Consider the following 24,351-nt stretch of genomic DNA (forward strand, 5'->3'; position numbering starts at 1 on the left):
GCATAAGTTAAAGCCAAACAATGACTTGTTTTTTGTCCTGAACATTTGAAAGGGTACTCTCAGTGGAACTTAGTCAACCACACAAACACACCCCACTGCAAACACTCCAAGACTAACAACACCACTTCTAAATTTATTCGGCATCAGCACCGCAACCAAAATGCTCAAACCCCTAAAAATTAGCAGACCTCCTTTTGCTTGTGATTTGGGTAGAAATCAGTCATTCACATGTGGAGGGGAAAACATGACAGGAAATAGAGACCCTTTCAAAAAGAAATAGTGAAGAAAACAGGTGTTTGCAAGTGATAAATAAATGTCATAAAAATTATTACATTTCAAAAATCAATCATGCTGATAGCTGCCGATTTTACTAGCAGCAATCCATTATGAAGTATAACTTTATCATTGAGTATTTTCATTACCTGCAAACATCCTGAAGAAAAGCACACTGAATCATAAAGGCAATATGATTTGCCACTAAAAAAACATCTATGACACAATGGTACTTCCTGGCTCACCCCTCTTCTTAGACCCTTCAAGTTCTGGGGAATTCTGGGTACCGAAGTCTTTATCTCAGACAGATAGTTGTTCACTCGGTCAGAGCTGAACCGATTTGGAGGGAACATTTGAGAGGAAGAACGTGGACGGGAGGAGGAGGAGGATGAAGGAGGTAGAGGAGGAGATGAAGAAGGCAACTGGGTAGGGTGCAGGGAGAAAAGATGGAGGGGAAAAAAGTCAGAATGGCACATTTTTTGGGATGATGTAATTGTATATAATGTGTTTGTGGATCCTCGACCATTGCTACAGTAAATGACCATTAGGGGATAAAACATTAATAATTAGTGTAATTTAGATCGCCTAAAATGTTGCCGCTAAAGAAAAAAATGTTTGTTTAGTTTACGCCTATTAACATTATTTTACTGATGCTCAGCAGTTTCTAAGCGAACTAGACTTTGGTAAATGCATTTGTGACCAAAGTTACACGTTTGCGACCTCGGGAACATATTTGTGGCTTTTTGTTTTCACATTTGTAACTTTAGTTGTATACACGTGACTCCATTTATGCATTTGCGACTTTGGTTGCGCATGCGCGACTTTGGCTGTGTATTTGTGACTTTGGTTGCACATTTGTGATTTGGTTTCACATTTGTGACTTGAGTTATACATTTGTGCTCCTGGCTACATGTTTGTAAATCAGGGTACGCATTTGCAGATAGTTGCTAATCTATTGGGCTCTACTATCTTTTCCTGTCGGCTTCTCTGCAGCTTGAGTGCCACACTAACACAGGTGTTCACGAGTCATCACCCTAACCCTATTGCCCAGTTTGATCACGTATGCCTAGGGCATTTTACAAAAAAATATGAACCTAACTATGAAAAATTAAAGTTACCTGCCCACTTCTTGAACTAATATATTTCCTAAGTAGCGGTGCCAGGGATTCATTTTCATTCATTTTCTGAACCGCTTTATCCTCACTGCTGGAGCCTATCCCAGCTGACTGCGGGCCAGAGGCGGGGGACACCCTGAATCGGTGGCCAGCCGATCATAGGGAGCGAGGAGACGGACGACCATTCACTCTCACACTCATACCTAGGGGGAATTTAGCGTGTCCGATCAGCCTCCCGTGCATGATTTTTTTAATGTGGGAGGAAACGGGAGTACTCGGAGAAACCCCCGATAGGCCCGGGGAGAACATGCAAACTCCACACAGGTGGACCCACTTGGATTTGAACCCAGGATCCCAGAGCTGTGAGGCCAACATGCTAACCGCTCAAGCCGCCGGGTTGCGGTGCCAGTGTAAAATAAAAGTCTGAAACATTGTTCTTTCCAAATTTTTTTTCACATTTCTGAACCATTTGCTAACGTTTTGTCAGTCTCGTAGACTTATTATAATAAACGTAGAGCTTGCCATCTACTATTCGGACAGCCTCAGGGACGCCACTAATAAGGAACAAAACCTTTCCACTTCACCTTAAGGTAACTTTACATACTTGTGTTTGTTAAGTCACTGATATCCTATTCTAGGTCACTTGCTCCAATAGTAAAATGATGAACAATTGATTTACCAAATTACAATCAACTTTCTCAAGTTCTTGGTGTTTATCCAATTCATGAAGAACAATCTTGCTTTACTGAATCTCAAAATGACAGCTTATTAAGATAAGTTTATCTAGTTTATTTTTGTAAATTGAGGTCCAACACTAATAGTTAGTGAATTTCTTTAAAGAAAGGACTAAGGCAGTCCCAGGTTGAGAACCCGTGAAAGTACAGAAGAAAATGAATAAATATTCCTGTTGAGATGGTTTAAAAAGTTGGTCTGATGGAGCAAAACAAATGTGATGAAAATTGTCCAAAATCAGTTAAAAACAAATCTTAATGTTAATACATTTCTTATTGACTATTGAATTACTATAATATTTGAACAATAGAATGTACCTGAATGTAAGCTGGAACCACCACATTTAGTAAAAAATATATATATTTGTTTATATAAAAAGACTCAATGGCTTATAAAGCACATGTCCATGTTGTATTATTAAAAATTGGCCTGTAAAAACATAAATATGGTGCACTGGACTAGTCACAGGTATCAAAGTGACAATCAAAAATCACAGTCTTATAGTCTGAAAAGTACAGTAGTCATGAATACAGGATGCCCCTGTTCGATGATGTCATGTTTTCAAAGGAGTGAAGGATGCAACAAGAAATGAACAATAAAGTGATGTATAATCATTAACAAAATCCTCACACTAAGGCGTCATGCAAGGTAGCTGATGTCTCAAATGTACACCAACAGCAAAGATAATAATTAACCAGCAGTGCCCTTATGAAGAAAAAGGGCAAGGTCCAACCACGATTGAACCAAAGATTCCATTCAAACACTTGGCAATTGACAAGAACCTGTAAGGCTGTGAATTGTATGGAGACTACAACTGAAATGAGACATTGTGAATAAAACGACAGTGTATGAGGGGTAATGCAGGCTGATAAGTTAGAAGATAGACTGAAAATTCATATACCTTTGGTTTTTTCCCAAAGAGCCACAGCTTGTTCTTGGTTTTGCTCATTGCATGTTTTGGGTCTTGTCGTGACACTGGAGCGCCGTCCCGCTCTCCCTTGGGTGTATTGCTGATGGCCCCATCTGAACCCGTTCTACTTAGATTCTGACTAAAGTCTTCAAAGGGGAAGTCGCCTGGAGGTTCAAAGCCAGATTTAAATGACTCCACAACTATGCCAGAATCCTGGAGGAAAAACAAACATATTTGCATACATGAGACATTAAATAATCTTTTTTGGTCATCATAATTTTTTAAATCCAAACAAGAATTTTATTTTGTTTCCCAATTCTATTCCTGCCATTAATCTCTTACGCACCCTTCGTTCATCAACAGCTTTGGCCATTGAAACCATTCCTTCTAAACACTTGGAAATAATAGGAATGACTCTTCGTTCTGCTTCTGCAAAACTTCGGTACGTCTCCCCAAGTTTCACCGTTCGACGCTGATCCATATCTTGCAGATTCTGGAACAGAAGCAGACATTTAAAAAAAATACAGTAAATGCAAATATAAAAGTAGTAAAACCAATGTCCACACTACGTAGGCCGTGGTTTGTGCACATAAAGCGCCAGCTACCTCCAGTACCAAGCCCCAAGATCGGGGGTCGGGAACCTTTTTGACACAGAGAGCCATAAACAATTCCTATTTTCAAATTTTATTCCTTGAGAGCCATACTCAAAATGTAAGAGTAAAAATGTGAAAATGAGATGTGATTTGTGGGGGGTAATTTTACCACTTTTAAAGTACTATAAATGAATTCTTTTGACAACACTGTTACCCAGTTGCTAATCAATGAAAATATGCATGCAGAAAAGTCTAATGGAAAAAAAAAAGATGATTGATGTTAGAGGAAGTGTGAGCGCCATAGTGCCGACGTGACGCTCCTATTGGTGCATTCGGGACTCGGCTCTGTCACCAGCAGTTTAAATACATACTTTACCTCACAGGTTAGCGAAGAGCCACATGCACCTATCAGAAGAGCCACATATGGCTCCCAAGCCATAGGTTCCCTACCACCTAATATAATGCAAACTACTGCTTTTGCTGTTCAAGTTAAGTTCAAAGTAAGGTCCCTTTTGAATAACATCATAAATGTTTCGGCAACAATTTTCCGAAGTCATTTTACTAACAAAATGAAGGAAACCCTATCAATGGAAAAATGTGATGCAAAAGACGCAAGTCCCCTCACACATTTGAACAACCACACAGACTTGATTTATGGACAATGCTGTAGACACTGACACTTTGCTGCATCCTTATCCTGCACTTCCTCCTAACTTAAACAGAAAGACAATACAGAGTATAAATGGCATTCATGTGAAAAACGGTTGCTATAAGTATTGAACCATGCAAAACATTCATTTTTAAGATTTTTGAATAATGACACTGCTTATGAGCGGAGCCGTTTCATGGCGTCAGTTATTTCTACCAGAGATGCCGTGGCCGAAATGTGATTAAAATATAGCTTCAGTCTGAAGCGATTTTTCACAAAAATAACACGATAGAACACGGAAAATGTGTTGATGCAAGCAAATAGCTCAGTAGCGCGCAGTTTCATTATTACTAACGATGAATGAGTATGTTCTGGCTCAGCTGGGGCCATTAGCCCCCTCAGTAGAACAGAACACACACAAGATTCAGTTTACACCTTCTTGCCCCTTTTGAGCAGCCACAATTGTGACTATCAGCCTAGGAAACTCTTATTTGGCTTACATTAACGCTTCTTTTGTCATGTTGACTTGCCCGCATTACAGGGTGTGTTTGAGGGCAATTGCGGAAAACTGTGTCAAAGCGATCCCATCTATTAGATAGCAACAGAACACAGAAATACAATATAAAGAGTAAAAATAAAGTAGTATAATATTTTTGTAATTCTACCCATTAAGATTTTTTAAAGAAATATAAATAAATAAAACTTACACAAACCTAAATATGAATAGGCTTAAATGTGTGCATTTGTATATAAAACAAATAAATATTTTCAATAATAATTGGCTTTCGATTTTAGGTTCATGGCCTCGGTTTTCTCATATTTGTTTTTGGCCAAAAACGTTTTTTTTCTCGGTGCATCCCTAATTTATACCAATACACATAAATACTGACAGATTCAAGCACATCTGAGTGTGATAATGGACATTAATGACATCATAAAAAAGGCAGGCAATCTGGGATAGTCCCGGCTAAAATAGTACCGGCGTAGATAAAATGTTGGGCTCCTCAGTAGGGCATTACCTTCCTGGAAATGCAGTCTTTTATTTAAGATTTTCTCTGATTATTGTGCTTGAGAAAAAGAACGTTTCGTGTTTGATGGTCAATGTTGGAATTATTGTAAATAAGTTATCCTGATTCTGGTATGACTGTCGAAATGCTTGCTAATAGAATTAGGGGTGTCTTGAGCCCTGGGGAAAGTTTCACCTTATTCAACAAAGAGGAACTGCCCCAGGGGTCTGGAGCCTGTTTGAACCATTGTGTGAAGATTTCGGGAGATCGGGAAAGAGACTGTAAAGGTGTTACCTTAACATACATCAAAGAACCTTTTGTAACTAAGAGATATCCCTCTCTTTCCTTTGATCGGCTTGAAACTTCCTGTAACTTGACACAATAAGAGACAAGGGAGCGGAGACTTTATTCAGAGTGTGTCGGAGGATTGCGACCGAGCAGTCCCCGACCCTCTCACTGCAAATAAAGTTGACTCAATTCTCTGTGTTTTTCCTTCTTTCAGATTGGTGATACAAATGTCTGGTGTTTAAACCGAACAGTCAATTAATTAAGTCGAGGGGCACATGAAAAAATGTTACCTCTGCCTTAAATTTTTTGTTAATTAAGGGTTTACTAATCATCATAACACACCATTTAAGTCCAGTAATGTTCTTTGCCTGTACTCAGAGCATTTCCTAGAGGAGAAAAGTGATCTTTTTGTTAAATTCTGATAACAGGTGTCCCACATGGACAATTAATCACATTTATTTGCGAGAATGCACTTGAACTAAATACTCAGCGAAACGTGGTTGTGATGTGCTGGCAGTAATTAAATATAAGCTTTATAAACCATTGTTTTCATGGAGAACAGGTTGAGCATGAAGTGTTAAATATCTGGGGGCACAGGCAGACAAGAAACAAAACTCTTAAGGGTAGAATCTACAATTCATTAATCTTAACAAAAAGACGGGGTACTGTTTACTTTCTCTAAAGCAGGGGTCTCAAACTCAATTTACCTGGGGGCCGCTAGAGGCCGAGTCTGGGTGAGACTGGGCCGCATCAGGATTTCCACAAGAAAAGCACTGATAAAACATTCCAACGTTATCAAATATCTTTATTTTTTAACAAAAAATAATGAATTAAATAAATTAACTTAAAGATGAATAAAAAATAAATCAATCAGTAATACAAAACCAAATAATACTAATGAGCATACAGTAGATATACACTGGCTGGCTAAGTAGAGAAAATGAATTATTTTTATTCCGTTTCAAATGTCTGTATTAACAGCTCTTTAACCTTTAACTTTCTGAACTTGAATGGAACATTGAACATGAAATATTCTGAACACGGCTTCTCTTGCCTACTCCTTGCTGCTAGAGACCTGGCAGCGCTTCTTCTCACATAGTCACATTTGGCTTGAGGGAGGAAGCAGTGGAGACCCTCAGTAGAGCTTGAAGATGCTCATCAGTAAGTCTGGACCTGTACTTGGACTTATTGAAGTTCAAGGTGGAGAAGAGCTTCTCACACAAGTATGTGCTCCCAAAAAGGCACATGGTCCGCTTGAACCTTCGGGAAAGTTCAGGGAAGCTGGGGGTCAACTCTCTCAAAAATTGCCCAAGCTTGTCTGCTTCTCCACTCACCTCCCTGAACTTGGCTTTGAGTGCAGAGTTGCTCTGCAGGTCAATGAGCTCCATTTGAAGCTCAGGAGGGGAATCTTGCACATCAAAGGAGAAGGGGTCCGCAAAAATTTGAAATGTGGCTTTGTGTGTCTTGAAGTCTGCAAATCTGTGATCAAATTCCTCCTGTAGGTTCGAAATGGCCTCAACATACTTCTCACCACTGAATGGTGTGCCTGCATCCACGAGAGCCTTGCATGCTGGGAAATGGCAAAGGTTTGTCTGAGAGAGCTGGGCTTTCCATAACAAGTTTAGTGCAGAATGCTCTCACGTTGTCATAGGCAGCACTGACAAGTTGCCCCTGGCCTTGTAGCTTCTTGTTCAGTACATTAAGCTCATGTGTGATATCAACAAGAAAAGCCAAGTCCATGAGCCATTTGGGATCACTTAGCACAGGATCAATCAACTCACAAACGGCGTAGCTAGCTTTGACTGCTGCATTACTATCTTTGGTAGCCTTCTTGAAGAAATCCTGTTGCCTCAGAGGACGTGTTTTAAGACTGGCAACCTGGTTGGCTCTCTGATCTCCCTGGTATGTTTCGTACTCCTCAGCATGTCTCGTAGTACAATTACGTTTCAAATTGTATTCCTTGTGCACCGCAACTTTTTCAGTGTAATTGAGACACGTCGGGGTGCCCCTGTGTTCAACAAAGAAATATTGCACTCCCCACTTTTCTTGAAACTGTCTGTGCTCATCACCGACCTTTCTCTTCACGGCAGGCTTTGAAAGAGACATCTCTGGGGCTCTGTAATATGTTTTTCCACTTGGAATGAGTCTCGGGTTGATCTTTCACATTCAGTCGCGCGGGTTTGTGGCGCATGTGCACTTTCGCTCTCCGTTTCAATCGCGGAGATGGCTACAGACACTGACACAGGCTGGATCACGGATCATAGCGCCTCATTCAGTTCTATGCTGAGAGCAGCGGAGGAGTGTGCGCGCCGAGCGGAGTGATCGGCCTCACGGCTTCTCCTCCGCCCAGCTGATTGGAGGAATGAATGAGTGAGTGAGCGAGGCACTGGACAGCCCGGCCGATGTCCCGCCCTCCATAGCCGTATACCTCACCGTGATTGGTTCATTCAGCTCCGAACCAAAGTTCCCTCTAATTTTTTGTTGGTCTGAGCAGAAAGACAACCTCCCTGAGCGCACTGAGTACCAGTGTGAGCGACATCATCGGTACTCGGATGATTCGCCTAAAGACGTTTCGCCGACGGACGTTTGACAGACGGGCAGGTCGCCGAATGGACGTTCCACCGAACGTTCATTCAGCCGAACGGATGTTTCGCCGAAACGGGATTCGAACGCTCGCCCCGCCGGATCGTGTGTGTACAAGTTTTTCAACCTCGGCCCGCGGGCCATTTACGGCCCGTTAGGATTTTTAATCCGGCCCGCCGCCGGTGTTGTCCAAATTATAGTAAAAATCAATGTTCGTCTACCATCAATGGCAGCCCGGGAATAAGCACTCTTGGGCGGGCATGGCAGTCCGGGAATAAGCACTCTTGGGCAGGCAGATGTAGCAGAACCGAGCCGTAAAATGACAGCAATCGGGTCAAATCCATCCTAAAACAGCATTTAATGATTAAATACAAATACTGGATGATATCGCGATGGAGGCAAAAAAACGTCTATAGACGTCCATTCGCCAAACGGCTCAAAATGCTCTCAAATTCGGTCAAATCCAGCTGAAAACAGCGTTTAATGATTAAATACAAATACTAGTATTTGTATTTAATCATTAAACTAACAAATACTAGTACGACCTGTCCGTCTGTCAAACGTCCGTCGGCGAAACGTCTTTAGGCGAATCATCCGGTCACGACATCATCATTGCTCGCTATGGGCACACCAGTATCACACCTGCCACAAGCAGGTGCATGTCAATGTTCCCTCTAATTTTTCATGTAAAACATGCTGTAAAACACGAAAAACATGAGTGGACAGAGCTACTGCCACTGGCTGCCACTTAAACGGCGCCATCATGGGGAAAGGGGTAAAAAAAATAAATAAAAAAAAATTAAAATTAAAAAAAAAACATTTCGATTATTTTTTTTACTGCGCGCCATATGATTGCTACTGCGCAGAGAAGACGAGAGTAGTGCGCAATTGCGCACGCGCGCAGCTTAGAGGGAACATTGCTCCGAACACAAGTGTCATTCATATCAATTTTGCGGGCCGCACGAACATTAATCTTTCATATTAAGACGGGGGCCGCAAATTATCGTCCCGAGGGCCGCAGTTGGCCCGCGGGCCGCAAGTTTGAGACCCCTGCTCTAAAGCATTAATGAGTGTTTTTTTTTCCTTACATTTAGGCTGCTCATTTTCCTTGTGTACATTTGCTTAGATCCTATTAAAAGTCCTGATTAAATTATTTTATGTCACATTCTGGTATCAGACGACTAACGTTTATTCTATTCTATCTATCTTTTCACAGGTATACAATCACCAGTGGGATGAAGTAAATCAAATATAGGCATTACGGTGATTATAAATTCAATCCCCTGTTTTAAACACATGGTAAAACATGTTTACCTTAAAGATGTGTGGTATGGCGTTGTTGAAATGTTTCCACTGCTCCGCATTGAAGTTCTGCAGCTGGGCAGCATACTCGTTTTTACTCTCATCAGCCATGTGAGTCCGCAAGTAATACTGGGCTTTGGCCTAAACAATTATGAGAAATTTCAATTAGTGAATGTGGGTATACAGTAATCCCTCGAATATCGCGGTTAATGTGGACCAGACCCCAAGTAGGGTCACCCCTATTAAAAAAATATAAATATATTTTTTTCTTCAGTGCTGAGTCCTAGTAGCAAGAGTGGCTTCTTGTTACAATTTTCAGGGTGGATTTTAACCTTTTAAGGACTTAATAATAATATCTTTTTTTCTCTTCCGTGGCGAGTCCTAGTAGCAAGCGGAAGACAGGGGAGTTGTTTCCGCTTGCGAGTTTCAGATTGGATTTTCACATTTTTATTTCATTTTTAAATTTAAAAAAAAAAAATCGAAAATTTAAAAACATTTCCCCAGATAATAAAATCTGCGATGTGAAGCCGCAAAAGTTGAATCGCGAAATAGCGAGGGATTACTGTAATATGAATATTAAAGACATGTGCTAATATTGTCGGAGGCAGGTTACGCAAACTGATATTTAGGCCATATTTGAGCATTTCACGATAATACCGTCAAAGGCCACTAGATGATGTTTGACTGATAATCATCACAGAAAACAGTTGTTTGGAAAGATACAGTTGTGGTCAAAAGTTTACATACACTTGTGAAGAACATAATGTCATGGCTCTCTCGAGTTTCCAGTTATTTCTACAACTCTGATTTTTCTCTGATAGAGTGATTGGAACAGATACTTCTTTGTCACAAAAAACATTCATGAAATTTGGTTCTTTTATGACTTTATTATGGGTTAACAGAAAAAGTCATCAAATCTGCTGGGTCAAAAATATACATACAGCAACACGAATTAGCAATTTTGGTGACTTAAAAAGTTGTGTCAGTGAAATGAGCTCCAAAGCAAGGCCTCTTAACTTCTTGTGAGTGATTATGAGTGACTACAGCTGGTGACTTCTCTGAGGCCATTTAAATAGGGCTCATTGGATGCAAACACCCACAAACGCTACAATGGGAAAGTCAAAGGAGCTCAGCATGGATCTGAAAAAGCGAATCCTTGACTTGAACAAGTCCGGAAAGTTACTTGGAGCCATTTCAAAGCAGCTGCAGGTCCCAAGAGCAACAGTGCAAACAGATGTTTGCAAGTATAAAGTGCATGGCACTGTTTTGTCACTGCCACGATCAGGAAGAAAACGCAAGCTATCACCTGCTGCTGAGAGCAAATTGGTCAGGAGGGTGAAGATTCAACCGAGAATCACCAAAAAGCAGATCTGCTAAGAATTAGAAGCTGCTGGAACACAGGTGTCAGTCCACAGTCAAGCGTGTTTTGCATATCCATGGACTGAGAGGCTGCTGTGCAAGAAGGAAGCTGTTGCTCCAAAAGCGGCACCTTAAGGCTCGACTGAAGTTTGCTGCTGATCACATGGACAAAGATAAGACCTTCTGTAGGAAAGTTCTGTAATCAGACGAAACAAAAATCGAGCTGTTTGGCCACAATGCCCAGCAATATGTTTGGAGGAGAAAAGGTGAGGCCTTTAAACCCAAATACACCATGCCTACCTAGTATTATGCTGTGGGGCTGTTTTTCTGCCAATGGAACTGGTGCTTTACAGAGAGTAAATGGGAAAATGAAGAAGGAGGATTACCTTCAAATTCTTCAAGATAACCTAAAGTCATCAGCCCGAAGATTGGGTCTTGGGCGCAGTTGGGTGTTCCAACAGGACAATGGCCCCAAACACACATCAAAAGTGGTAATGGAATGGCTAAATCAGGCTAGAATTAAGGTTTTCGAATGGCCTTCCCAACGTCCTGACTTAAACCCCATTGAGAACTTGTGGACAATGCTGAAGAAACAAGTCCATGTCAGAAAGCCATCAAATTTAACTGAACTGCACCAATTCTGTCAAGAGGAGTGGTCAAAGATTCAACCAGAAGCTTACCAGAAGCTTGTGGATGGCTACCAAAAGCGCCTAATTGAAGTGAAAATGGCCATGGGACATGTTACCAAATATTAGCGCTGCTGTATGTATATTTTTGACCCAGCAGATTTGATCACTTTTTTCTGTTCACCCATAATAAAGTCATAAAAGATTGGATTGGATTGGATTGGATAACTTTATTCATCCCGTATTCGGGAAATTTCGTTGTTCCAGTGGCAAGAGGGTGAGGATGCAAGAATAGGAAAGGCATTTTAGACATAAATAGATAGGTAATAAGTAGGTCAAGAAATAAATACATGAATAAATATATAATTAAATAAGCGTGTTGCTTAGCACATATATACATACATACATACATACACATAAATGTACATGCATGCATACGGTAGGTCTTAACACAGCCATTTCTTCATGAATGTTTTTTGTGACAAAGAAGTATCTGTTCCAATCACTCTATCAGAGAAAAATCAGAGTTGTAGAAATAACTGGAAACTCAAGAGAGCATGACATTATGTTCTTCACAAGTGTATGTAAACTTTTGACCACAACTGTAGGTGCCATGTTGATCAATACTTAAATGCAACATTACCAAGGATGCTTAGGGGAAAGACATGGAACACATCTGCCTACTATTTTGTATTTTAGTACAACAGGCTCAAAAATCATATGGGTGCACTACGGGCACCAGGTGGGGGGCAGCCTGAATCGGTGGTCAGCCAGGACACAAGGAAATGGACAAGGATTCACGATCATACTCATACCTATGGGCAATTTAGAATGTTCAACCAGCCTACTCTACATGTTTTTGGGATGTGAGAGCATACCGGAGTAACTGGAGAAAACCCACACAAGCCCGGGGAGAACCTGCAAACGCCACAAAGTGAGGACCGACGTAGGATTGAACCCTTGACACCAGAACTGTGAGGCCGACACACTAAACACTCGTTCGCCGGACCGCTTGCATATTGTATATATTCTAGATAATGCTAGTAAGCTTTCCATTGATCAGTACTATTATTATTAATACCAAATTATTAGGAGCAAATTTTACCATGGGGGGAGTTCAAAAGAAGACAATCACATTGACATTTATGCTCTGATAGTGTATCAAATGTTACCTTCTCAACTTCAGATTTTGTAGCATTGATGTCATTGTCTAACCTCTCATAGGTTAATTGGGATTTTTCTGCTTCCTTACATTCTCTTTCAAACTTCTTTTTACTCTGTTAATGCAGAAGAAAAAAAGACAACATTTGTCAACATCATAGGGATGTAAAATTTAAGTGCAGCGTGGATGTAAAACGTCTTCATTTGTGCTTCCTTTGATAAAATGATGGCTGTTTAAAAATGTGTGACTCAAGATTAAAAGAGCCATAGAAAAAGAAAGAGAGCTGAATTAGACAGAGATAGTTCACTTCCTGACAGGCCATCTGGGACACATTAGTTGTAAAGGAAACAGTACATAGCTTAGACATTTCTATCAGGTCACTTGATGGCCACTATTAAAATCAGAGTCCACACACAACGACACACTATCAATGATGTCAGGGCCAAGTTACTGAATTATCTAATAATTGACAACTTAGCATTTCACGTCCATTGTGTTCGCCACCTTGTATAATGATTGTCTATATTACTTTATAATGTACCAACTGGCTAAATCAAATGGAATGGCCTAAAAACTAAACGAATGGCATCTCACTAGGGGGTTTTGGAAGCCAAATGAAGATTGACAACGGCCAATATGACACTTGCCTTACTTAAGGAGGGGCTGGTGTGGTTGTGTTTAATTCCTCATGACTGAGTGGTGTGCTTATGCAGTCTTTTAAAAACATGACAGTATTTTTCTTTTCTTTTTTAAATGGAAAAAAGGGGCGGGGCAGCCCAAATTAGCATAAACATAACAAGACCTAAAAAGACCCCTTAAAATCTCAATTGAATGTATAAAATGGTTGAAAACATTAGCGGAAATTGATACACACATTCTAGAGTTACCTTTTAAGTATCTCTAATGCATGAAAAATAGTATCCATTTACTCCCCCTTACTCACATTGTCCATCTGTTTCCAACACTGATCCAAATACTGCTGGGCTTTCCTGCCCTCCTGCAGATGCTGCACTCACACAAACATACACCAGACACATACAGAAACAAAAGGAAAAAAAAACAGGAAAAATTTACACAGAAAGGCTAGAAATTAACACATAAGAAACATTGATAGCCACAAAAGAGGATACCAGCAGAAAAGAAATCCAATCCAATCAAATTTACCAATGACTGACTCACTGGGCCATTAAAAATTTACGCCAGTGAAGGATGGAGGGGGGAAAAACAACTAAAAATTAGCATCTGTGATATTAATAAGGCCAACAGACAACACAGTGAATGTTGATTGCCAGTATTTGTTATAATCACATTGATTAACTTCAGCAAATAATACGAACAAGAATAATGCATGTAGGACATATTGTATTTTCGCTTATTGTTATTACACTATGCAGTTAATAGCCGAGCTGACACTTAAAAAAACATGTCTGTGTCTTATTTTGGTTACAACCCTACGTTTGGAAAGTGGCTTAAGTATTCCACTGAGAGAAGGGAATGTTTTCCCAAGAATTTGAGGAGTTTACAGCATCAGCAGATGATGGGAGGAGAAAGGCAGATGTTTAACATCATGCTTAACATATGTATCCTCAAGTTTGAGTCTAAACAGAAAACAAATGTGTGGCATGACAACGAAGTAGGAGAACAAGAAAAACATCACAACAGCAGGACAATAATTGACAGTTTTCTTGGCATTTGTGGACTAAACATGTTGATTTTGTTGTTGTCAACGGGATGTATGAACATTAAGGTGTACACTACTCACATGTTTACGCTCTGCTTTGAGGTCCTGGCTGTACTTCATCAGTGTTCCATAAACCTTATGCCCCATCTCCTCGGCCACCACCTCCCTCTGACCAGCATAGTCATTCAGCTCATTCAGTATCCCGTAAAATGACACACAGGATGTAAATCTGCAAAAGCGGCACTAATTTGCATGGGCTGAGAATACTTATTCTGGGATTGTTTGCTCAAATCATTTGGAATCATATAGGAATAGGATTCAAAAGTTAAATTCAATCAGAAAAAGCACTTAATATATGATATAAGGAACATGATGCATACTTGGCTTACTGTTTATAGTGACTGTTTCTCAGTCGACCACCTGTGTTGCATAAACTCAATGAATTTGTAGATTTACACAATTCAGTTTAAAAAATAAATAAACTACTGATTTTAACAATCTAAATCACATGTGTCAAAGTGGTGGCACGGGGGCCAAATCTGGCCCGCCGCATCATTTTGTGTGGCCCGAGAAAGTAAATGATGAGTGCCAACTTTCTGTTTTAGGATGAAATTCAAATGAAGATTGTAGATTATTTCCTGTTTCCTCATTTTAAATAAATAATTGCAAAAGTTTGTGCTAATTTGAATGTCCAAAAATGATCTATCGATTAGCACGATCGAGAAAGCTGTCAATTTATTAATCGATTAATTTTGGCAGCCTAGTTGGAAGACATAACGGCCCTCCGGATGTAATCGAAACTACCATGTGGCCCACGACAAAAAATGAGTTTGACACCCCTGATCTAAATGATCAAATGCAAGAGGGGTTCTTTCTTTTTTCAATACGGATTATTTGATTTTGAATGCCATAGTTGCTATTAAGAGGGGTGTGTTTGACCTCAGACGTCCCACATTTGGGGCCTACAGCAAATCCTAAACAGCATTTTCACATGTCCATGAACACATATTTAAGCAGACTTACCTTGGCTCCTCATCTTTGGAGCGTTTTGGACAGTATTTCTTAACCAAATTCCTGAACAGACAAAAGAGACAGGTGATGGAGTTTTTTTTAATCATAATCATATTGGGTAGTTTTGTTATTTTCAATTGTTGAACTGCCTTTAAAATGTATATCACTTTAATGCACACACACACACACACAAATATATACACATATGGTGTGCTGTGTATATTCGTACCTGAGCTGCTTGGCATAATTTTGCTCAATTTCCAATCTTTCCTTAACAAACTTTGCATAACGCTCCAGGAAGTCAATCCCCCATTGAGTGTGCTTGTCCAGATTATCGAACTGGTCCTAAAGATATGAAAAATATCAAGATGAACAAATACTAATGTTAACAAACACATTTGTAAGCATTTTACCAGAAAACAACTAATTATTTTACAGTGACCATGCTTCTTTTACTTTTGCAATTTGTAATATACTATAATTGGACATTCCCAGAAAACTACAATGTTTTTTGTGTAACAATTGATCCCATTTTAAACACATGGTAAAACATGTTTACCTTAAAGATGTGTGGTATGGCGTTGTTGAAATGTTTCTACTGCTCCGCATGCTCCGGATAAAACTATAAATGCATTACGCACTTAATTCTTGAATATGATAGTATAAATTTTCTTCTGTAAAATGTTACAATATTTTGTTTATTTAGCTACATATTTGGTTCTAAACTGTGACACTACTTACAAATATAGAAGTGATATACAGCTGAGGCAGAGGTTGCCTATTGCGCATTTTCAAAAATTTGAGTCACCTGTCCCTATAAATATTGCATAAATGTCATCGTCACTTCTCTAGCTACCTTTTTACAGGCTCTCTGGATGAGGCTCCAGTGACAACACAACACAAATCAAGTAACCACAAGTCACACAGGTGATATTAGAGAGATGATTTGTTGGATCACTTGTTAGCATTTTCCAAACACGGACAGCATAAGGAATCTGAATGAGAGTTCGGCTGTTCTTCCGGGGTTGCGACAAATTAAATTGCGGGAGTGTCTAACTCATTTTTGTCATGTCCATGCAAATTTATTTTCTGCCAAACTGAAAAAAGCAAATACATTAGGCAACAAACATGAAGTATTTGCTGGGTTTTCTTCGTATGGAACACTGTGGCAGGGTGGATTTGGTTCCTGGAATTGAGTTTAACATTTTTCCTATGGTTAGGTAAACAAGAAAAGAAGAGCTTCCTCAACTTTTTTTAACGATTTAAACATTAGTATTGGTGGCATCTGATTCCCATTGCTCTTAGTTATAGTTCATGTAAAAAAGACTATATATCCAGAGCCACCTTGTGGTGTAGAGGTTCTCTCGCCTGAATTCGGTGCGGGCAAGCGCGGGCTTGATTCCCTTTGGTGGCGCTATGATTGGGAGTGCGGATGATCGTTTGTCTCTCTTTAAGACCTACGACTGACTGGCGACCTGTCTAGGGTGTAGTCTGCGTTTCACCCGAAGACAGCTGGGTTAGGCTCCAGCAACCCCCGCAACCCTTTCGAGGACGGGCGGTATGGAAGATGAATGAATGAAAAAAAGGACATACAGTCTAGCAGATTAGACATCCAGATTTCAATTTCTATTTCATACTATACAATTCTGGAGTCTGCAAACCGGTCCTCCAGGGCCAATGTGGGTTCAGGTTTTTGTTCCAACCGATCCAAACCAAACAGTTTAACCAATGAGGTTTCTGCCGAAACAAGAAGTACCTGAATGAAATCCACTGATTGCACTTCTAAGATACCAGATTGGTGGAAAGGTTTCCTCTTATAGTTTGGAACGAAAACCCGCACCCACTGGAGCCCTCTCTAGAATAGTTTGGAGACCCCCGGATTGTCAACATCAATATAAAATCTTAAACAAAAGTGATTAATGCTGACAAAGTGAAAATGAAAAAACTTGACAATAACCATGTTTCTCTGCAGGATATTGTACCAAAACTAGCCAGTGGGGTTGGTTGGTCATAAAAATACATTTGATGCTGGATGCTTAGCATGTTGGCAAGCGCCCTTTTAGATTATGCCGTGTATGGTTGCATCAGCCTGCCTGACTGTATAAATAAGTAATGGACAATGAGCTCATACCGTAATTTTGACACAAGCCAAACACAGGCTGGCTCAAAGGGAAATGACAACATATTTGTACTTTTGGGCTCTTAAGTATGGCAACGTAAGGTAGGCAGAAGGTATTGCGCCTGGGCAACACCAAAGGCATTTTCTTGTTATGCTCAGTTTATTTTGTCTTTTTTCTCCCACTCACATTTGTATTGCCTTGTGAAACTGGTCAAATTGGACTTGGTGTACTGTGATTCAATCAAGTACTTAAATTATTTTATTTGTATTTATATACTTCTGTATATATGGTTAGGGTTAGGTGTATACATAAATATTAGCTTCACATTACTTAGCCTGCAAAATTAAGATGCATATTCTCTTCAATATAATCTCAAATAAATGATGCTCTTTAAAACTACACAAAACCACAGCTGTTATTTCACACGCCTATAAATCAGAGTGTGAACATGAATTTCACCTAGAATTCGGTAAATTGATACAGTATACCATGTGAATGTTCCATTCAGAGCCACGGCCTACTTTACAACCAATCAAACAGCCTCTGGATGTTGCCATAAACCCCACAGATTCGAGTACCAGACATCCTGTGTGCATTCCATGGGACGAGGCAACGTTAACTGGCACAAAATATGCAAGTGGGACAAAAGACTAATTACCCACTGTCGAATTCCTGAGCAGACACACAGACAAAGCTTGTCTCCCACTTCCATTACATTCTTGGGAAAGCCCTTGTTTTATGGTCACTTTTAAGGACCACAGAGGACTATGGTATCTCTGATTCCCAGTGAAAAAATCGTTCCCTACAGTTCAATTGTATTTAACTTTTAGGTTGAATAGGATACAGTGGTATAAAACAGTACTGGGTGATAGGCAGGGGGATCACGAAAGAAAACTATAGCAGTCTATTGTCTATTGTTCACCAAGTCTCTGGGTGCAATAATAGCATGAGATACACATTAGGCAGGTATCAGTATTTAATGATCGACGCAAGGCCTTCGATCAGCCTCAACAACTATTGGGATGTGCTGACATGGTAAACACTATGAACACATCTATCAAGGCTACTCACGTCTGGCCAGTCAGAGCACGTTTAACTACGGTAAGATGGCGACGCCCCGAGTGAGCATCGGCAGGCAAAAGTGAGAGAGTTTTTTCACGTTTTATGCAAGATATGTTATTTTTCTTCAAGTTCATTCATAGACGTGAAAATAAATTTAGTTTAGCATTTTATCCGTTTATCTTTCCTCTATTCTGAAATAAATGACCGTATCGGCCGAATTGTGTTGCGTTATGGCTTTTCGTCTTTGTGAAGTTGCAGTTTAAAGTGTGAAGTCTAATCTATTCGCATATAAGCCATACACAGGATTCAGTCATCATTTTTTTGCGACAAATACGGCTTATATGCGAGAAAATATGGTAAACAACGTCAAATTATGAATTCAATAACTTTCAGCACAGAGAGGCCATGCTAAGGAGTCATTAATGCTTCCTTCTCCTTTAATAGCGTACCGATGCTAATAGGTGGGTTAGGACCGGCCCTATTGCCTTGCGATATCAGTCGACTGCACGCCGCTTTCTTATTTTCAGTTTTTCAGCGAATAACAGGGCCCACTTATTCATTTCATTTGCACCAATAATTTTAAATAAAGACGACAAACAGTGGTCAAAAGAGTGTTGTTGTGATAGGATGGTCCAAATGGAAGTAACGCAGGCTGCAATGGTACGGGACAATTTTAAAATTAAAAAACGGGAAATGCATTTACATTTTGGGGGATTTCATAACTTGGATCTTGTTTTCGTATGTTGAGACGCTCCTTTGCATATCAAAGGGTTTCGTAAACTGAGGCATTCATAAGTAGAGGTACGACTGTATGATAATCTTAAGCAAAAAAATAGTTAGACTTAAATGAAGCAGACTGTACATGAGTACAGACAGTATTAGTCATAATTTAATCTGTAGGATCTACTCACATTGTTTACTTGAGTCATGATGTGTAAAAGGTGTTTCAAATAGAACAGCACTTAACAACTGGGGTGACAAGTTTGTGTTAAGTAATTACTGCAGTAGGTAACAAAAATATTCTATATTTTAAATATCTAGTCATTCACACAAAATCATGTATTTTGTTCACTTAAAAGCAAGCTTCTTGCCGAAGTTCTTGCTTTGTTGAATGCTTTTGGCATGACAGGAGTTTGAGGGACCAAAATCATTAATAGATTGCCATCCACCTCTCTACATACAATTCCCGCATTGGCCAAATCATTTAGAACAATATATTTTTAATTATTTTCTTAGCCAGGATATTGTCACACTTATTGTCCAAAGTTTGTGTTGCATAATAGTTCAGCCTCAATTACAATTGGAAACAAAAATACAACATTTTGCCATGTTAAAAATTGTGCATACTACTCAGTTATGTTAAATTAGGAATAAAATTTTCTTCTACATCAATCCACATCTCTTAATTGAGATGATAAATGGAATTTGGATGTGCACTTCAGAATTGGCCATAAAATGCAGAGAAATCTTTAGCCTATGTTCTCCCTGCCAGTATCAGCCATAGTGAGACCTCTGAATTAGAGTGAAGTTACAGCATATTTTCAAAACAACTTGGATGGGTTGTGCGCTAATATAAAAATTAAATGCACATTGGATATCCACAAAGATGTTCAGATGGTAGATGAACCCCCTAGTATAAATCCAGTTAAAGTTGACTAACTGAACAAGAGAGTACGCATAGATGGTCATCCTGTCTCATACTAACTTGTCAAGTTTCACAGCAGCCTTATTTGTCTCATGTTATCATGGTTCACATCAACAACTCAACAAACTGGTTTCTTTCCAGAAAGCCACAGAACAGGTGGGAAAAGCTATTACCAGGTACATCACACATATTTATCTAACTTCCTGAGTGCAACTCTCAGATGGTTAGCCTTGCAAGCAAGACAAAATTTTATTACGTCAACATTAGGGGGAAAAATATTGCGATATTAAGTTCATGCCATATTGCCCAGTATTCAACATGAATGAGTACACTGAATATAAAAGTAAACTTTTTATTAAGGGCACATAAATAATTTTCTGAATTTAATGTAATTTGTCCAAATTCTTCAATTTTAGCTTTAACAAAAGAAATGTCTGAATGTTAAGACCAACCGTATGGATACATATGTATGTATGTATGTATATATGTGTGTATGTATATTTCATGCAACACATTTATTTATTTAGTTATTTATTACCTAGTTATTTATTACCTATTTATTTATGTCTAAAATGTCTTTTCCTGTGTCTGTATTCTCACCCTCTTGCTACTGTGACAGTGAAATTTCCCGAATACGGGATGAATAAAGTTATCTAATCTTATCTAATCTAATGTGGGTACTCATTTTGCAACAACACAACTATTAAAATTCCACTACCATTATTATTTTACTATTATACTAGCTATACATTATGAAAACATTCTATTTTTGTGTGTTCACGTGCTGTCCAAACCGTTTTTGTTTGCGTTAGTTACTTCATGACAAAAAAAATTAGGAAAGGAAATGTGATTCATCATTAAAGTAAGGATATAAAGTAATGTTTCCATACTTTACACATTTATTCATGGCTTAAAGAGGAGTACAACAGATAATAAGCATTCTACTTAAAAATTTGCGGGGTTAGCCTATCCCCGCTGACTTTCGGGCACGAGGCGGGGGACACCGTGAATCGGTGGCCAGGGCACGAGGAGACGGAAAACCATTCACAATCACACTCATTCTGGGGGCAATTAAAAGTGTCCAAGTAGAGCCTACAATGCATGTTTTTGGAATGTGGGAGGAAACCAGAGTACCTGGAAAAAAAACATGCAGGCCCAAGGAGAACATGCAAACTCCACACAGGGGGACAGCCCTGGATTTGAATTTGGACCCCAGAAATGTGAGGCCATCGGGCTAACCACTCAGCCATCCGTTGTCAAGATTAAGTTACCTAAAAAACCTTTTACTCTTTTCATGATACATTTTTAATTGGGCAATTTATTGTTATCAGAATTTTCTATGCCAAACAGAATCAGACCCCCCCCTAAACTAAAGAAAATACACAGTTAAACAACAACACACGAAAAAGGCGCGAGAATGGAGGTGACATAACCAAAAGCGAAAGTTGTCCAACTGCTACGTAAAAGAACCACAACAGGCCATTTGCTTAACCAGTCCAGATGTTTGCTAAAAAAAGACAATGACTCAATCCCTCTGCAAACTAAATAAAATGCTCATAACCACAATCACAAAACTGTTAATCTTTGATAAATTGATTTATACAGTTAGGCTAGATGGTTCTAAAGATGTCACCTAATAGATAGGAAGGTGTGTTGGCTTAATTGAGCGGGTTTCCCAGATATTTTTCCCACTGAATGACAATGTCCCAAATTCATGTCAAGCACACTACAGGATCACTACTACACAAAGCATAGATGGTGCATTGACTCCTCTTTGTGTATGTCAGATAATAAATTCCTCAATGTTGTATGTTTTTAAACCATATAAAACTAAAAATAAGCAGTTTGTTTTTAGTGGTTGTCCTCAACGGTAACCACAATGTGTCTCACAAGCCGCAGAACTGTGTCATCAGACCATATGTGCATTCCTATGTGAGAACCCACACACACACTCACTCAATGTATGATTCTTGAAGAAACAAAGCACTGGAATAACATCAACTAAACATCAGTTTGTGATGTGCTAATCATGATGCATTAATGCATTTGCAAAATAGGGCAAATAATTGATGCGATAGACAGCAAATTGGTTGGGGTGTTGGCAGCTTGTGTGACAAGGCGATGCCATATGACAAATCACATTATCACATTGAGCATTTATGTATTTTCACACCTTTAAATAAGGACAATGATGCAAAACAACATGGTAGACTCTAGACCAGGAGTGTCAAACTCCTTTTATTTAGAAAACCAGATTCACCTTAACTTGACCTCGGGAAGACCAGACCAGGACTGCAATTTTTGTAATATTTGTCACGGTTCACTGTAGGCCGCAGCCACCAAGGATAAAGCATGCATCAATCCATAAATCATACTGGACTAGTGATCACAATTATTCTTCCTTTCTCAGCCTTGGCCCCACCCACTAAAAAGTCTCCAGAGGATGACATCACACCCAGAATGAGCTGCAAATTTTTGCAGTCTACTAGCATGCTTTCCATAGGCATTCTAATCTCTCGTTGCCGTGTTACTGTTCATTCAGTATATATCTACTAGCTAGCATAGGTGTTGTGACATCAGAACCAAAATTGCTAACATTTAATGAATACACTTCTTGATAATTGGACTTGTGTACTTGTATAGGAGCGAAAACGGTACTCGGTCGTTTGGTCGCCGGTCTTTTGGTCGCCCGGAAGGTTATTGATAATTACCATTTAAATCGTTGCTCAAATTCCCTAAATACAAACTGCAAATTAATATTTAGTCATACTTAATGCCCTATTAATTATTAGGCTAAAGAAAAGCTCCAATTTTCCCGTACTTTTATTGTGTTTTGTTGGAGAACTTGTTAAGACCCTGACTGACGTCCCTTCCTAAGGGGACAACTCATGTACATACAAACTCTTATACACTCACACGTCCGCTCAGTGAAACTGCTCAGGGCCATTGTTGGCTTTTATTGATGCGTAGACCGTGTTGTTTTATCTTGTTTTGTCGCCGGTCTTTTGGTCGCCCGTTGTTTGGGTCCGGGCGACCAAAAGACCAGCGACCAAAAGACCGTCGATCAAAAGACGGCGACCAAACGACCGCACACGAGCGAAAACATGTACAGTAATACCTTGACATACGAGTGTCACAACATACGAGAAATTTGAGATACGAGGAAAATTCCAAGCAAATTTTTGTGGTACGAGACAAATTTGAGATACAAGCATATGAGACTGTTCCCAGTGCGGCCACCAAGTGTCCGAGTATGCGAGAGGCTGCTTATGAGAACAGCATTGCTCTGTTTTTCTCGCCGCATCTCCCTCGCGAAAAGATATCTACGGGCACCGGACATACAGGTTGCATTTTTTGCATTAATCAGTGCAAAATTAAGGGAAAAACAATGGCTCCAAGGCAGCTCGGCGGGTGAGTGGTTAGCACGTCCCCCTCACAGTGGGGGAACCTGGGTTCAAATCCAGGTTGGTCCACCTGTGTGGAGTTTGCATGTCCTCCCCAGGCCTGTGTGGGTTTTCTCCGGGTACTCCGGTTTCTTCCCACATTCCAAAGACATGCATGGTAGGCTGATTGGACACTCTAAATTGCCCCTAGGTATGAGTGTGAGTGTGAATGGTTGTTTGTCATGTGCCCTGCGATTGGCTGGCCACCAGTTCAGGATGTACTTCGCCTCTGGCCTGAGCTCAGCTGGGATAGGCTCCAGCACCCCCCACGACCTTAGTGAGAATAAAGCGGTTCAGATAATGAGATGAGACAATGGGTCCAAAGCAAGCCAGTGCAACGAAAGGCTTACCATCATTTCCAAGATGCGCAGTGACATTCATAACAAGATGGAGAACCTTCGCTTAATATAGTTAAAAGATAAACAGTTAGCGGGAGATAGCGTGGCCGAGTCGACAATCTGCAAAAATGCTGGCGCAAGCTACATGGACTTGAAAGCAAAGCAAGTATCTGAAAAAGACACCAGTTGAACCCTTCAACGCGAGTCATGGCTGGTTCGATAATTATAAAAAAAAACTGGTATACACTCGATTGTGAGGCACGGGTAAGCAGCAAGTTCTGACTCGAAAGCAGCGGTGGAATAAATTAACACCTTTTCCTCGGTTAGAGCACAACAAAGTTACACCCATTTATGTGTGTGTGTATAGTAATCCAAGTTCATTTAAGTTTGATCTAAAGCTTATGTTATTGTTACGAGCGCGTTGCTATCCCTCAAGTCTCTCTCCGGTCCTC

At 39.8% G+C, this 24,351-nt stretch overlaps 1 protein-coding gene across 5 annotated transcripts in view; it reads right to left on the minus strand.

Annotated features, from left to right (window-relative positions):
* Positions 1-24,351, minus strand: part of fnbp1l (formin binding protein 1-like) — a 54,146-nt gene that overhangs the window by 18,599 nt on the left and 11,196 nt on the right. For 3 of the 5 annotated variants that reach the window (XM_077594732.1, XM_077594731.1, XM_077594730.1), the window contains exons 2-10: positions 15,521-15,636; positions 15,304-15,354; positions 14,362-14,509; positions 13,543-13,605; positions 12,610-12,714; positions 9,465-9,593; positions 3,377-3,523; positions 3,022-3,243; positions 519-695 (exon numbers count right to left, since the gene is read on the minus strand). In XM_077594732.1, coding sequence (XP_077450858.1) covers positions 519-695; positions 3,022-3,243; positions 3,377-3,523; positions 9,465-9,593; positions 12,610-12,714; positions 13,543-13,605; positions 14,362-14,509; positions 15,304-15,354; positions 15,521-15,636 — 1,158 coding nt within the window. The remainder of the gene's footprint in view (positions 1-518; positions 696-3,021; positions 3,244-3,376; positions 3,524-9,464; positions 9,594-12,609; positions 12,715-13,542; positions 13,606-14,361; positions 14,510-15,303; positions 15,355-15,520; positions 15,637-24,351) is intronic. The other 2 variants (XM_077594734.1, XM_077594733.1) reach the window with 1 other exon arrangement.

This window comes from Stigmatopora argus, chromosome 24 (assembly GCF_051989625.1).
Source record: "Stigmatopora argus isolate UIUO_Sarg chromosome 24, RoL_Sarg_1.0, whole genome shotgun sequence".
NCBI classification, from domain to species: Eukaryota; Metazoa; Chordata; class Actinopteri; order Syngnathiformes; family Syngnathidae; genus Stigmatopora; species Stigmatopora argus.